Source organism: Prosopis cineraria, unplaced genomic scaffold (assembly GCF_029017545.1).
Source record: "Prosopis cineraria cultivar Desert tree isolate PC_DT_omini unplaced genomic scaffold, ASM2901754v1 PC13, whole genome shotgun sequence".
Classification (NCBI taxonomy): domain Eukaryota; kingdom Viridiplantae; phylum Streptophyta; class Magnoliopsida; order Fabales; family Fabaceae; genus Prosopis; species Prosopis cineraria.
This window is the reverse complement of record NW_026555344.1, coordinates 29,321,370-29,339,018: the sequence shown is the minus strand read 5'-3', so window position 1 is coordinate 29,339,018 and position 17,649 is coordinate 29,321,370. Positions and strand designations below refer to the sequence as shown.

Sequence of the window (17,649 nt, the reverse complement as noted above, 5' to 3'; positions counted from 1 at the left end):
TTTTCTGGTGTTACTGTTAGATACGGCAATACTCCCAAGAGAAAGGTAAATTAAGTGTTAATCGAATTTTCAACTCTTCAAAACTTTTTCTTAGTAAAATAGAGTATAAGTGTAAGTTTGAGTAAATTCATTATAAACTCTGTTTGCAATAATGCTAATCTAATTTTTGCAAGCTCCATGTGTAAAAATGATTAAAATTAATTTTTAAGTAGAAGTTTGAGTAAGAGCATGTAAATATTTTAAATTTAATGTTTAATAGAAAGATAGAGCATAAACAAGATGTGTTGGAAATATAGAGTTGAAGGAAGAAAAAATGCAAACTATAATTTATCTTGGTTCAACTCTATTTACTTGAGCCTACGTTAAATTCGCAAGCAACCATTTAAGATTTCTCCACTATAATTCACAAGTCTATACTAGGCACTTGTTAGTTGTTACAAACAACCCTATAAAAGATATTACTTGCCATTTGGGATTTTTCTGAATTTTTCCTACTATTTATTTTCAAACCTAATATTCCATCTGATGTGAAATAGGAGGTACTTTTTATTTGATTTTATTAAATTATTTCTAATTATCATATCAAAATTAAAACAATTAGTCAAATTATTTATCTTCTCTAATAAAAAAAAAAGAGAAATGATGGAAGCTGAGATCTAACATCAAAACCTGAAATTCTTCTATCCTAATTCCTACTCCCCCAAAGCAAACAGCTTTCGAGAATGGAGAGAAATAAGTGATCCACATTCTCATTTGCTGAACAACCAAACGGGCAAAGATTATTATTAAGAAGATGATGTTCAGTTAAGGTATTTGGGAGGATAATCTAATTTCCAAAAAAAAAAAATCCAAAACTCATGACTAATAGTCTTGTTGGATAGGTATCTAGTCAATTGGGTAGAGTAACCATACGGATTATTGACCTAGAGAATTCCCTTTCCAAATAATTTTGTCCTCAATTCCAGAGTGACTCAAAGGGGTATTGAGAATGATACTTCTTACCTGCGGATCATAAAGGTCACGAATAAGAGGTTCATTCCAAGTAATCTGTCTCCAAGGGTCATTGGAAGTAACTGTATGATTAGCCACATGAGTTAACTCTGCACTGGGATGATTGCCTCAGTTTCTCTTCCACCAAAGGGGATGAACAATTAGGATTCGCCTTCCATTACCAACTCTTCATTCTAAACTAGGCTGAATCAGATTAGCACTCTTCTTCCAAAACAATGATGCATTATTAGGGGTTTTACAGATTTGGGCTTTATCTATGTCAAAGTACTTCTTCTTGAGGGTCTCCCTTAGTGCCGAACCATCTTGAAAACTGAGAATGCCCAGAATAGTTTAGCAAGAAGTGAAAGGTTGACCTGAAGAATTGGACCAATAACCAGCCCACCATTCTTCTTTGGAGTTTAAAAAAAGTGCATCTCTGTTTCCATCATTAATTCCGTAGAAGAAGTCAATGCAGGGGGAATCTATTACCTTGCAGTATTTGTGAGGCAATTTTGAAGCAAGATAGTTGATAAATATTTAGCAGCTGAAAGAACGGACTTAACAAGTGCTAGCTAGTTGCGAAGCCTGGGACAATGTTTTCCCTTTCCAAGAGCTGATTCTCCTCTGAACAAAATCAATAACACTCTGACATATATGAGTTTTATTCTTTCCAGGATCAATCCGTGACCCTAAATATTTGCCAATTATTTCAGAAATATTTACCCCCAGATAGTTAGCAATCTCAGATTTGGTTCTGACAGAGACATTAGGACTAAAAACTATATTGATTTTCCTGTAGTTGATAGCTCGCCTAGACCATCTTGAAAAGGTATCTAAGACCCTTTTGACCATAGCACCCCATCTCGAGTGGATTCAAAAACCAGAAGCGAATCATCTGCGTATAATAAATGCGAGATGGGCTGTGCAGCTTGACAAATTTTGACCCCCTCTCAAAAACCATTCATCACACTTGCTGTTGAATGAGACTTGATGAGACATTAGAAGCTACTCCTCTGATTGTTTTTATAAGTTATCTTTATCAACTTTATTAATATTAATATAAAAAAATTAATAAAATTAAATAAAATTTTAAATATATCTTTATATAACAAATCTAAAAAATAATGTCACGTTATTTTTTTTTTTTCATAAAGTGTAATTTTAAAAATATATTTTAAATATTAGTTAAAAAGTCATACCATAATTTATAAATAAAATTAAATAAATTTTATAAAACGTGCCCTGTAAATGGAACTGGAGGAGTAAAATATAAATATAAGGCGAAGGAGGATCATCATGCTGGATGCCACAAGAGGGAGCAAAGTGCTGGAATCGTTGGCCATTAAGCATAATTTGAAAAGAGACTGAAGATATACTATTACACGTGTACACCACTTTCCTTAAAGAAAATCTGTATGAAAAATATCTGATATTTTTGGCAAAACAGTGGAGTATTTGTAACGAATATAAATATAATATTAAAAAATCGTGTGGAAAGATACTCTTTTCATTTTAAAATATAATTTGTTTTTACAAAGGTTTTTGTTTCATTTTTTTTAAAAAAAATCAGAAGTCCTTGCAATTTTCTTCAGTTTTTATTTTCAAGCACAAATTTCTTTCTATTAGAAATAATCTTGATTAAGGCATGGTCAAATTCTAAATCTAGCACTTTTTCTAGCAAGAACTCAAAATCTGATTGGCCACATTATGAAAAACTAATAAAAAATTAAAAGATTCTTTCGATTAATTTTTTCTTCATTTAATAAATCATTATAGAAGTTTAACAATAATTTTGGATAAGTTTGCTAATATGGTTTAGAGTAAAATACAGTGATGTTCCTTCTATTTTATTAAGATTATGGAAAGCTCATATCAATTTTCAAAATTTACACTTTACTGCAGCTTTTAACAACATTAGGAATACTCCGTTAAAAATTCTAAAATGTTTAATTTTTTATTTATGATTATGTTAAAATTTTTAAAATTATCAATTTGTCCTTTTAATATAATTATCTACTCTCTCCCCACAACGTAAAGAACTTTAAATAATTAAGTATGGAAATGTTTAAATATACAATTTATATTTAAATAAATTAATAATTTGAAAATATCGTGTTAAATTAAACATAAATGATTTTTTTAAAAAAAAATTGATAACTGCACAGAAGTGGAAGTTTCCTTTGTTTAAATGAACGAAGTTACAGCCTTTCATATCCAAATTCCAAATTAACACACCGGAAACCTCCTTGTCAATCATTGTCTTTTTTCTGGTCTCTTCAATGGCTTTACTGCTACCTTTGGTCATTGCTTCAATCTTCGTCATCTCTTCATCTTATGCTTCTTCTGTTTTTGATCATACATCACCAAAAAAAAAAAAAAAAAACTTTCAGTGATGACTTTCAACAGTGACTTTAAAAAGTCACTGTAGAAATTAAACAATCTATGACGATAATAAAAGTCACCGCTGAAAGGGTAGCTTTCTGCGACGATAATATAGTCGCCATTAATTGTTAGATTTTCAGCAGCGACTTATCACTATGAAAATTTAAGTTTCAGTGGCGACATATAAGTTGCCGTTTGAAAGTTTGATTTTGTATCTTTATCATTATTTTTTATTTTTGTTTAATCTAATATTTAACTTTTTAAGACATTAATTTTGCTGTATTGTTGCATTTTTATAATAAATATATAAAATAACATAATGAATTTTCATTTAATATATTTTATAGTTAAATTGTAACTTTAAAATAATGTAAGGTTAAGGTATTATTTAATGCTAATGAGCCTAAGTAAAGAATTAAGCCAAACTATATTATTTTACGTTATTTTTTGTTATCAAGTAGTGTTTGGTTTGATTCAATCCAACCATTTAGGCCAGTTTGATTAATTAGTTTTAGTCAATCACCAAATCTAATTGAATTGACTCCCCTATTTGAAGTGATAAATTCATTCAAAAATCTAATGTTTACTTTTTTTTAATTTGGAATGCATATAATGTGGTAATGTGTCTCTATTTTGAAATGTTTTATGATTAAATTGATATTTTAAACAATAACACTACTTATTTATAATAATTAGACATATAATATAGTTAAATTTATTCATTCATAAAATAATATTTCATCTAATCTAATTTTTAAATTGATATTTTAAATAATAATACTAGTAACTTTAGAGCTTGATTCCAGTTTAAGTGTTCCCAATTAAATAGCTAATGATAGGAAAGAGAAAGATGAAAAGAAAAAAATTAATCTTATTCTAAAATTTCACTTTTAACTTTTATAATATACTAAATATATCTATGCATGTGATGCTATATGATTTTTTTTGTTTGATGCTATCGTGCGACATAAATATAAAAAACAATTAGATAATATAGTGTATAATCTTCTTATAAAATTATAATTTAATGAAAACTAACTAAGAAAGTAAAGTGTAATGTAAAAAGAAGCCAATTACATGACTTCAAAGTTATTGTTAATTAAAAGTAAAAATAAAATTTTAAATAAAACTATCTAGAAAAATAAATAATTATGAACTAATGTATCATCATCTATATTTTTACTATTTATTCTTAGACATTTTTATATTATAATTATAAATGTGAATATTAAAATAAATAATATAATAACCTCAAGAAGTAAAAAACATTAAAATAAATAATACAGATGATACTGTATCAAGTATATTTATAGTTTGCTTTGGACAAAATAAATAATATAATTTACAATTTTAATAAATTAAAATAATTAAATTTAAGTATTTAATGATAGTAATGATATTTTATAATATTTAATATTTATTATATATGTGTGTTTGCATAGTTTAATAATAATAATAATAATAATATATATTTACTTATGCAATAATAGACTGCAGGTTCATTTCAGTTCAATGGCAAAATAGTGTCTACAAAAGAAAGAGGTCATGAGTTCAAACTTTAGAAGAGGTAACTTGTGAAATGAAAATATAAATTGGCGACATGATGACGCATGACGTGAGGAGGGGGTGACACATAAAGGGTGACATGGCACCATGTGGCATGAGGTGGTAGCGACACATAGGGGTGATGCAATGACATGTGGGGGGCACTGTAGCACCATAGGTAGGTGAAACCAACATTACTTTTCAGTGACCACAAAAAATTCACCCCTGATTGGTATTTTCTGCAACAACAAATGTCACCGCTGATACTTAACATTTAGTGACGACTAAATAGTCACCGCTGATATATGGTTTCTACTACAACATTTGTCATTGTTGATTTTTAACTTTTAACAACAACTATTTTTCTACGGTAATAAATTCTCAACTTTCAGCAACAACTTTTATTATCACCGCAGATGAAATTAGTGGCAAGAGCTCTCGCAATGATATTGTGGCAATTTTTAATTGTCACTGAAAACTTTTAAAGGCCACTTTTTAATTATATCATTGCTAAAAGTTAATTTTTTTATAGTGAAAAGAATCTCAATAAGGTTCTTCTTTTTTACCATTGTTTCTCAATGTGAGTGTCAGTGTGTGTGATAATTGTACATTAGATACGAGACGCACAAAAGTAGCGAAACAAGGTTTCATTAAGTATTTGGTAGTTAGTTGTAATGAACTTAAATTTTAATTTAAACAAAATTGTTTTTTCGAGAGATATTTTATTTAAATAAATTTCTTAGCAAGTTTGATTATTTTATTTTAAATTATAGAAAAATTTTGGACTTTTTTGTAATTTTCGTTGGGTTGTTCTTGTAATTTCTTTGTGTTTTTCTTGCAATTTTCCCAACTTCCTTGATCTGATAATATATCTTCCCGCGAAGTAAAGAAAAACAGAGCATTGGCATTTGCTTCGCCGACTTCGAGTTTTCTCTTCTCATCACCGCCAAACTCCTTCTCTTCACCTTCGGCTTGCTCTTCCTCTCACCATTGGCCTGCATCTAGTTGTGCTCGTACGTCTCGGCAGCGGGAAGTGGGAGGCACCAGAATTTGTTCCTTCTTTGTTGTCATCTCTCGCTAGCCGTCCAGGTAGAGTGTCCGTGTGCGTATGTGTGTGTTTAGCTTCAATCCTTCTTTCTTTCCATCTGCTAAACATTTTGCATAGGTGTATGATAAGCTAAATTCCTCTCTTTTTCTGGTCGTGATTTCTGGTTCTCCTCTTCCTTATTAGAGTTGCAGAACAGAGCTTGCTTCCTTCATCAACCTCGACCAAGTGCTGATCTTAAACTATCATCGTTGTACTGTAGTTTGAGGTAAATCGTTGATCCTTTCTTCTCCCTCTTCAATGACAGCAGCAACATTGAATTATTCCTTCTTTTCTCTAGTTGTCGGGTATAGCCTCTGTTCTTCACTGTTGTTGTAATATTTTTAGTTAGGTATAAGAAGAAATTTCGGTTGATGCTGGAAAATGGTTTTATTGTGATCTTGAGCTGATATATAATTGTAGAATTTAATGTTGGGAGTTGTGGAACTTATTTGGTTGTGTTCACTTCATAACTTAATTAATGGAGAATGCCCTCTAGTGTGTTTGTAGATATGTGTGCAAGAAGATATTGATAAAAGAAATTTGTTGAATTGTCTGGGTGTTTATTTCATAAATTTGTCAATGATAAATATATATCCTCAAGGTACTTGTAAATAAGTGTGAGGTAGAATTTGGTGAATTGTAGGTTGATAAAGCTTCCATGCTATATATAGCCTAGGGAAGTATCTATAATTTTGATTCAGGTTATTAATTAAAAATTATAAAATATCAAAGTGAGGAAAAGAATTACATAGGATACTTGTTTCACATTTTTAGTCCAGAGTAAACTTAAAAATGATTAATATGGTTTATTATGATTTGTGAATGAGTATGAGCCATGAGAAAACATGGGGATAAATTGAAAGCTGTCAAAAGATTTAAGTAACTCAAGTGTAATTGAAACATAATTTATTAAAGTATTATCTTTAATATTATTTGGATTGAATTCACGTACCCAATTAGTGATTGGAAAATTCCTTAACAAATGATTTTGAATTACGATTTATTTGTCAAAAAATTAGGAACATCATTAAAATTAAAGTGAAAGATTAAGAGAAGCACACTTTATAATTATGAGAAACTATCAAGTGAGTGGGTAACGCTCGAATAAATTTCTAATAAAGCAGTCATAAAATCCTTTATTTAAATTTTACTATTATTTCTTTATAAATTGTACAAATATCATTGTTAATCCTATAATTTTTATATAATTGTCTTATTAATGAAAATGTCTTGATTTTACTAATAATTTATTTGTTAAGCAATGGGTGAAACATACATATGATAAATGATATAAATTTTTTTTAAGTGGTTTAGTTATTGAATTTTATGTTGATATAAAATTTTTAATGCAATGATTCATGTATAGAGGCAATAATGATAAATTGGGACAATAGAAAATAATGGTTGAATGGTATTTAAAAGAGAAAATTTTGATGTTTTTTTTTACTCCATACATGCTTGATTTTATGGAGAAGGACTGAATTTAAAATGCTGGATCCTAATAGCAATCCCATTAGTCGTTAACGCACTATGGTACACCTAACTAGCAGAATGTATTTGAGGTGCTAGCCCCGTGCGATGGCCAACACACGTGACATAGAAGGATGATTATTTGTGAGCATTGTACTCACACTTGTTTTTATAGACCTCATGCCTGTGCTTTTTTTGTGACTTCTGCCGTGTTTTTTTCGTAGCTTTCAACCATGTTTGATTAGTTGTTTACCCTCATGGACAGTGTGTCCATACTTGTTATTCATTCTGATAAAACCCTCTTAGATTTAAATTAAAATTTATTATTTTTATATTAGTTCTCTGGAAACATTCTATCTAATTGAACCATTACCTGAAATTGTTATATTCTATGAGTCGTGAGAATCTTGATAAATCCATTTTGTTTTAATGGTATTGTTCAATTTTATGATTGTATTATTGAAAACTGATTGTTCTTTATTGTTAGTTCAAGTATATGTTTCAACATTTTATGATATTGTTTTAGACCAAATTTATTAGTTCTATCTTCAAAATTTTTATTTACAATTTTGATCGAAATGGTATTTACTATAAATTTCTTTAGTTTCAAATATTATAACAGACCCTGCACCTCCAGCAAATCATTGAGGGGCCTTTTGCTTTGTGAAAAAAAAACATGAAGGCTATTGTGATTACTTTTGGTAAAACTTTGTACTGTATTTTGTAAATTGTAAGTTAATGCTCCACGTACACCATAGTTAGGTCCTAGTCTTATTTTGTTATTATGTAAATTGTTGGAATGGAGTTAGTCTCTCTATTGGTTTAATTGATACTTTTTGTTATTATGAAAATTTTAGGAGATCTAAATTAAAGGGGAAATTCTGCCAAAATTTCTACAAAAATATTTAAAACTTTATGAACTTTATTATTTATTTAACTAACATATATTGATATTTGAGCTTAATTCTTAGTTAACCAAAGCTTACTTATGGAATATGAGTTCACTTCATATTTCATACCGATCATATTTTTAATATCAGGGTGTGACAATAATGAATTTGTTGTTTTGAAGTTTTAGGTTCTTGAAAAATGCTCAACCAGAAGACACTAGAGAGGAGCAGTTATGCAGTTCTTGTCCTATAAAGTTTGAGGGATCAAGATGTGTGAGATCAACAACTTCAAATTCATTTAAGCTTTTGTGTGTATATATATATATATATATCTCCATCTCTATTACTTTCTCTTCTCTATTCCACAGATTCTCTTCTTTTGTAGTTTGGGCTGTGTGTGCGCGTGGCAAAGAGTGAGAGAAAGATCATCAGAAATCACAATATTAATTGGATTATTACCTCCTTTAATTTGTCCATCTTTTTGGGGACTACATGGATAATATCATGAGATGTGAGGTTGTACATGGGTAAAAGCCCTATTATTGACAACTATCAACGTCTTGATCATCAACTTGAGGTGACTTCATTTTTCTTGCTTCACTTTATTTTTTCAAAATTTTATATACCCTTTTGCAATGTAATACTCAGAAAGTACAATATAAATAAAAAAAATTAAAATTTATGATAAGGGATGCTAAATATGTTTTATATGCTTTGGGGGCACATTTGTGAAAGAAAACTGATGGTCCAGTGGCAAGTATATGTGACATTGAATTCAAGGTTTGGTTCGAATCCTCCAGAAGCAAAAGTGAGATTATTTTTACTTTTCAACATTGGTAAATTACCATTATGTCCCTGGCGCCATCCGATTTTTTTCCCCTCACCGACACAAATCCACATTTTCACAGGAGGTGAGAGAGCAAGAGAGAGATTTGAGAAGCTCCATTCTCCATTCTTCATGTTATCCGTCCACCGTGTCCGACGGCCGACAATCATCACCTGCCAACATTTCTTTTCCTCTCCTCTATCAACTTTCCATCGATGCACCAGAGGCCCAGTGTGAGAGAGCCTAACGTCTGATCCGATGTTCCTTCCCTCCTCCGTTCAAGCAGCTATGAGAGTACATCGGGACCTCCTCCTCCTTTCTGTAGCATTGATGTAGTTCACTAACTATCCATCAAACACCCAGCTCCTCTCTCCTCTGTTCTCGCCACCCTCTGTTCTTGCCACAGCGTAGGAGTGCGACAGACCTTCTTCTCTATTCACAGCTCTTCTTTCTCCTCTGTTAGCATCGTGCTGGGTGTTTCAAGGTCTCGCTATGGGAGTTGATTGCTGCTGCAGAAACGTATCATTTGCTGATCATTCTTCTTCCCCTGTGTTATCGTCAATCTGCTCTTCTCCTTGGTGCTGTGTCGCTGTCGTTTAGTATGGCTGTGGGAAGCTCAACTCTTCTCATTTCCTTTGTTGCTGTGTTATATTGGTGAGTTCGATCTCACCTCTCTTTTTTTCCTCATTAATTCTGTATGTGAATGAATGATTGGTGGTTAAAATTATGAGTTTCTTTCCTTGTTCAATTGTTGTGCGTGAATATGTAGAGATGGGATCCAAGCTAGATGAGAGTTTTGTTTTAAGAGCATTTTTCGCATGATTACTTTGGCTACTGGAGGAGGAAGAAAATGGATTTAGGCTGGATTCTCTTTGGGCTTAAATTGATTTTTGATGGGAAATTGAATTGGAAAGCATAACTTATTTGGCTTTCTTTAAGTTCAAAATTTATTTGTGTTGAAAGAATAGGATTGAACAGTAAGAAGTTTGATGCTAAAATTTAATTATTGATGCGCACAAAGTGTTTATTTAAATGTGTAGAAGAGTTGAAATGGAGAAATTAATTTATATATTTGCATCAAGGATTAGAATTTGAATTTAGTTTGTTGGGTCTCTATGTTGAAACTTAAAATGATATAGATATTCTTTATGTATATATGTGTATTATGTGATGAAAATTAGGGGGGAATTTGAAGAGAAAGGAGCTTGGCATTGTAACATAATAAGTTATTTGGTAAAGTGCTTGAAAGGAGAAAATTTTGTTATTTTATTGGTACTAATTACATTATATGATAGATAATTATTCTTCACAATGAAAATTGGAATTGGAATTAAATGTTTATGGAAAGTATGATGAATTTGATTATGAATGTTTTGAAGTTTGTTGGACAAGAGATTGAAGATTAAAAAGCTTATTTGAATAGTTTGGAAAATGATACACCTAAGGTGTTTGATATAAGGTATAAGAGAAAGCCATATCCCAATGGATTAAGTAACTATAGCTAAAAATTTTATAGAAAAGTTTTTGAATATAAATGGAGGTGCATTAGGGAATTTAACTAACTTACAGATAGTCTACTAAAATTTTATTAAAAATTTTTTAGGATGTGTGGAGGAAGAGGAACTTGATTAGTGTGTAGAAGTGAGCTTTAGCACATGGGGGTATTGCAGGTAAGTGAATAGTGTCCCAACTGATGTTCCAAACAAATTTTATCTTTACTAAAATATTACATTTTAATGTAAATCATTTTAATAGTAGTAATGAAATTATTGGTTATTTTGATTTTTTTAAAAAAATTACTTTATTTTGTGAAACTCACTTTGTTGGCTTTGATAATTTGAGTTAATCAATAAATGCAAGATTGGACTTTAATTGTGAAATTTCATTCTAAAATTATTAGATTGATACAGAAAATGATTCATGTGAGTTCAACGTTGAAATAAAAAATTTTACTTTAAAAGTGATGATTTTTTCACATGTTTGAAAGTGAATTTTAAGGGGACTTTATACAAAACACTAGTTGCTAAAGGTAGTTCCGTTAGCCCTTAACGCACCATGGTTAATGACTATCTAATTTGATTTTCGTGAGCTTTGTTCTCACGTTTGTTATTCATGGGTATTGTACCACGTTTGTTTTGTGGCTTCAGCCGCATTTGGTTATTATTACCTTCGTGGACTATGCATTCACGTTTGTTTTGTGGCTCTAGCCGTGTTTGGTTATTTACCCTCATAGACTGTGTGTCCACGTTTGTCTTCATGGCATAAGTTGCGTTTGGTTATTTACTTTTGTGGACTGTGTGTCCACGTTTGTTTTTTATTCTGATAAGTCTCTATAATTATGAATTCAATTATTTGGTGATATTATATTCCATTGGTTTTTATTTAGTATTTTGTTTATAAACATTTATTTCATTTATGTGCTTTTTGAAATCAAGTGATATTATCATTTGCTATGATAGTTTAATGATCTATGATTTTATTTGAAATTTTATAGAGCCATTTCATTATGAAGTTTATTAAATTTTTACAGAAATTATTGTTTCTTTAACTTACATAACTATTTCAAACTTTTCATTTCATTCATACTCTATTATTTGTTGTTGGGATGTTATTCACTGAAAAATTATTGTTGGTCTCAGATACCTTAGTTGACGCTGATTCTCCTGCCAACCCTTGAGAACTTTTAACTGTGCTGGGCGATGAATTGATTGAAATTCCTCTCTTGGATGTAATTATAAATTGCCATGTACTTATTTTTGAAGAGTCTGGTTAGATGCTTCACATAGATTATAGTTAAGGTTTTATTTTGATATATATATATGCTGTCAGGTGATTAGAAAGAGTTAAGCTCCTGGTTGATATGATATTTTGTGAATATTCTTGTATTGTAAAATTTTTGGGAGATCCTAATTATAGGGAAGGTTTGCCTAAAATTTCTATAAAAATGTCGAAACTTTTATTATAATGATCAATATCAAGATTGTTAAAATTTTAATATAAATGTAAATACATTTTAAAAATGGATTGAACGTTCAAATTAAGGCTTACGAGGGTATGTGATGTGGTTCACACCCGTGCTAGTTACCTTCAATTTTTGGGGTGTGACATGCAATGCATAGAGCAGGTCAACATATGATTTGGAAGATAATAATTAAGTTATAAAAACTTTTAGGAGATTTTATATTGAAGTAATTTTTTAAGATATTGATTTTATTATTATTCTTCAAAATGATTGGTGGTACTAATGTTTGTATAATTAAGAGGTTTGAATTGTAATTTATTCTATTGTAAATTCCTGAATGAACAGCTTAATAATGAAAATTTTGTAATCATTTAGTAGCTGATGATGTATTTTCTTTGGTTGAGATAATATATACTGTACTAATTAACAAGGTTGATTTGGGCAGAATGATTCTCTTCCATTCAACAGATATGGATATTTAACAACACATAACTCATTTGCAATTCAAAGAGAAGAGGAAGGGCCAAAATCAAATCATACCGTAAACATTACAGAGCTTTCAAGAGTGACCTTCTCAAATCAAGAACATAGTATAACACAGCAGTTATATTTAAGCAAAACAATATTAAGATCATCACTCTATTTACTTGCTTTATCATCACTCCCTCTAATAGGTTTTACAAGATTGTTTTTCAGTTGTTTTCTTTTTTTCAAATATGTGTGTGTGTGTGTGAAAAACAATGATACATTAATTGATGAATCTTTCCCCAAAATACCCTTCTTAATTTAACGTGAGTTAGGGTTTAGTATTGAAATGATGGAAGGCACTTTTGAAAAGTTGTACTACAACTCCTTTTTAAAATAACTAAGGTTTCTAATTATTTTTCAACTTTAGTTAAGAACACCTTATTGAACATAAACGGAGGGAGTATGTTTTTTTTTTTTGTAATGATGTATTTATTTCACATCGGTTTAACTAATTTCGAAGAATGGAATTCGATCTCTTATGTTGGAGGACAACAAAGGAGACGTATGGTTGTGCCATTCCATCTTGGGAAAATGTAATCTCTTTACTGCATTTGTAAGTGCCCTGTTACTTACTACCAACTTAATATATATTACTACATCATATTTCTTTTTTAATATAATATATAATTTTCTAGTTTCAAGTATAACTTTAGGTTAAATAGTTAGACTAGAGTCAAAACTTTGTCTTAAGATGAGGGATTGATTTGCAGATGACAAGACCTAATGTAACTCTGTGAGAAATACTCTTAGACTTTCTCTCTAGAATAACTAAGTTGTTTGCACATACAAGTCAATAATGGATAATGTTACTGATCTTATCATTTTCTCTTAAAAAAAATTGGATTGAGTGGGCAGAGTCATAAATTGAGAACTTGACAAACCCAATCCTCTTTAGATAATATTTTTCAAAGTTAAATGGCAAATTGATCCTGAAATTATATATAAATCTAGGAGTCTATGACCCTAAACTTATTTTTATACATTGTTCATCTTTAATTTTTGAAAATAGTATGACGTTACCACTAATAAAAGTCAATTTTTCCCGTTACTTAACTAGAAAAAAAAAAGAACAAAAAATTATAAAAATAATAAAAAATTATAGAAAAGGATCCAAAAGTTACAAATAAGAACTCAAAAATTACAGAAAATGACCAAGAAAATTTCATTCATAATTTTCTATAATTTTTTAGGTCTTTTCTATAATTTTTTATCAACTAACTGTTGGATAGGGAGGCGTAGCAGAAGATTAAAATTTTAAAATCCCTATCCAAATATGGTTTGAACAAACTCGTTTAAGTCAAGGTGGATAGAAGAGTTACCTTTTAATTCTTCAAACTTAACGTGTGTTCTCTTCAAAAGTTTAGATCTCAGGAGCTGACAATATTGGTATCCACACAAACAGCTCTCTAACTTGAATAGCGTGCTAGCGCTCCCAGTGTCTGTTCTTCTTTGAATGTTAGTTTTTCTTTCTTTAGAGTGTTTTGTAGCTCTCACGGTGTTTGGCCGTCAGAACTTTTCTAACTCTCTATCTCTTCATAACACACGTCTTTATCTATATATAGTATATGGATTAGGGTTTTTGTCTTCCACTTAAAGAGCCCACAAAAATTTCATTAAATTTATCTCATAAATTTAATTCATGATATCATATCTAATTCAAATTTATCTTATAAATTTAAATTATAAAACTGACATGATATTCTCTCATATCATGTTAATTATTAAATTCAATCTATTATATAAAATTAAATTTAAAACTAACATAATATAATATAATATAATATATATAACATGTACATATTATATTATATATATACGAATATATATACATATATATATATATATATTTCAATATATATATATTATATTTAATTTTATATATCACACACACACACATATGAATATATATATTTCAATATATATATATAATAATTATATTTCAAATTTTATATTTCATATAAATATATATATAAATATTTATCAATTAAATATTTAAATATATATATATATATATAATTTATTCACCCTATACTTGGACATTATAGCTCGAGTTGAGCTATTCTTATATGCGACCCTATAGGCCATATGAAGTTAGTAGTAGGCTAATTACACTATTAGCCCACAAGTCACAAGTAACCTCTAGTAAGACACTACAACTATCCAATTCACATGGGGCTTGATGATCCGATGTAACTTATCATGTAACCATATCACATCCCTTTTGTCATGCAATATTTTGGTCAAGTGTGAGATATGGAATTGTCATTCTCCTTTAACTGACCATTGCTTTCTCAATTTCTAAGTGAATTGGCTATAGCAATGGAAAAACCCTTTTCATTGTAATATGGCCATACATTTTCTCAATCTTACTCATTAAGGGGCCCAGTAATATCTCTCACTTAATGTGAGCGACAAATTTCATTTTGACCACTCATATTCCTCTGCATGAATATCACTAAACTCAATTATAGCCTTTAGATTGCCTGATCGAAGGTGACTTTTGACTAGGTCAAAATTCGGTGGTCATCAATAGGAATCCATGATGATCTCATGTCAAAGAGCTTAGTGATATAGTTATATATAAAATAAGCTTATAACTTGTACCATGCAACTTTCTCATAGCAAGTCAATTCAGTACCTTATACTCTTTCAAGTGCCTATGACTTTGATTTGTATCTCTATAATTAATCAAAGTCATACTAGTCTTGTTTCATCTATGATCCCTTATAGATGACCGACCAGAGACATTTAAGACAATTACTATATATAGTTTATCCAACGATACAGTTATCATAGTGAACATGTAATTGATATGATAACAAAAGAGAAATTCATTAAATAATAATGTGTATAGTACAATGATTGGTCCTAAGGCATAATTTCCAACACTAACGTCAAAGTTAGCATTTGTTATCGATAGGGACCATATTTCAACGTTTTGAAATGTTAACAGGAAATACTGCACCAAAAATAAATTTGGAGTCCCAAGTGCTCCTCAACTTAGAGTTTAGGGGCTAATTTTCCATTTACCTCCATTTTATGTAATCATGTAAAAAATTAATTTTATAATAGGATATAAAAATATTTTCACAAGAATTAATATTGATTTTTTTTTAATTTTGTTGATATATCTATCAACGGGCACATTATTAATTAATGAATATTTCTGTTTAATTTTTTTTTAAATTTGTGTGTGATGTTGCTGACAGGAACCTGTAATAAATGCTTTGAAGGAAGTAGAAGTGTTTCTTGCAGGGAATCCATCAGAAATTGTGACAATAATGGAAGATCATGTCGAATTACCAAATGGGTTAACCAAAGTAATCAAGGCTTCAGGTTTGATGAAGTACTGGTTTCCTTTTACAAGCATGCCTCAAGATGGCCAAAATTGGCCTTTAGTCAAGGACATGCTTGCTAAAAGCCATAGGCTCATTGTCTTCACCTCTCAGAAACACAAGCAAGAAAGTGCAGGCATAGCTTACCAATGGAACTTCATGGTTGAAAATCAGTGTGAGTGGCATCAAACCAAAACTCTCCCCAAATCAAATCTCTGACATCTCATGTCATTAATGATCAATTATGTTATTTCACCAATAGGCTCAAAATGTCGTTGCTTATATATCTTAAAGTTTATTTTTTAAATGCAAATAACATCTTTAGACTTTGAATTATCTGCAAATAATGGCACTCATATAGCTGTTTAATCATGCTTATATAAATTTTTTGTTATATTATGGGGGGAGTAAAATGCATAAATTTAAAAGTTTAAGAAGTTCGTTACAAAGTTTACGAAGGTTAAGGATGCCATTTACATTTAACCCCAAAGTTAAAAAAAAATATTATGTATAATTTAACTAGAATAATAATTTAATTTTATTGTTTGGAAGTTAATATTGTTGTATAACTCCTTATAAAAAAGACTAACACACATTCTCTATTAAGTTTTAACCAATAAAACAAAGAAAACGACAATAAACAATTCAAATCTAATAACAAGAAATCATAGAATTCAGTTTTTATATAAACTCGAAAGTTTTGTTATGTGAAGATAATGCATTTTAAGAATATTATTGCAGATTGACGCTGAGGGAAGGTTAAAGGGAAATATCCAAAACGGGAAGATATACATGATTAAGAAAAACTCATGAAAATGCTTGAAAAATAAATTTACAATATATATTTCTTATCTAGCATAATATTGATAACTTGTTAATATGGAAGGAACGAGTTGTGAAAAATAGAATAAATTTAGTTTCAAAAAATTGATTACTTTTTTACTGCATGAACATGTAATTTTTTAGATATACACAACAAGATGTCCATGATTAACAAGATCCTTTGAAAATGGTTGGAAAATAAATTTATAACACTTTTTTTTTCTTTCTTATATGATAACTTGTTAATATTGAAGGAACAAGCTGTGAAAAATAGAATTAATTGGGTTTTAAGAAATTAGCAACTTTTTTATGCATAAACAAGTGATGTTAGAAAATGTACAAGTGATTGTTTAGATTTACACATCAAGATATCCATGATTAACAAAAGCCTGTGAAAATGCATGAAAAATAAATTTATAACATATATTTTTTATCCAGCATAATATTGATAACTCATTAATATTGAAGTATCAAGTTGTGAAAAATAGAATTAATTGGATTTCAAAAAATTGGCAACTTTTTTTATTCATGAACAAGTGATGTTCAAATAAACACAAGTGATTCTCCATATATATATAGCAACTGTCCATGATTAACAAAAGCCTTTGGAATATAAATTTATAACATATTTTTTATCTAACATAATATTGATAACTTGTTAATCTTGAAGGAACAAGTTTTGAAAAATACAATTAATTGACTTTCAAAAAATTAACAACCTTTTTTATGCATGAACCAATGATTTTTGAATAAGTACAAGTGATTGTTTAGATACATAAAATAAAATGTCCATGATTAACAAAAGCATGTGA

General features: G+C 29.6%; 1 protein-coding gene across 1 annotated transcript; it reads left to right on the top strand.

The window, feature by feature from the left end:
• Nucleotides 1-5,017: 5,017 nt before the first annotated feature.
• On the top strand, nucleotides 5,018-16,234 carry LOC129289994 (PI-PLC X domain-containing protein At5g67130-like). Its single transcript, XM_054926723.1, has 7 exons — nucleotides 5,018-5,037; nucleotides 5,807-6,006; nucleotides 6,149-6,230; nucleotides 8,553-8,676; nucleotides 12,598-12,758; nucleotides 13,137-13,233; nucleotides 15,890-16,234. The coding sequence occupies exons 1-7, from the start codon at nucleotides 5,018-5,020 to the stop codon at nucleotides 16,232-16,234; spliced, it is 1,029 nt and encodes a 342-aa protein (XP_054782698.1).
• The last annotated feature ends 1,415 nt before the right edge of the window (nucleotides 16,235-17,649 follow it).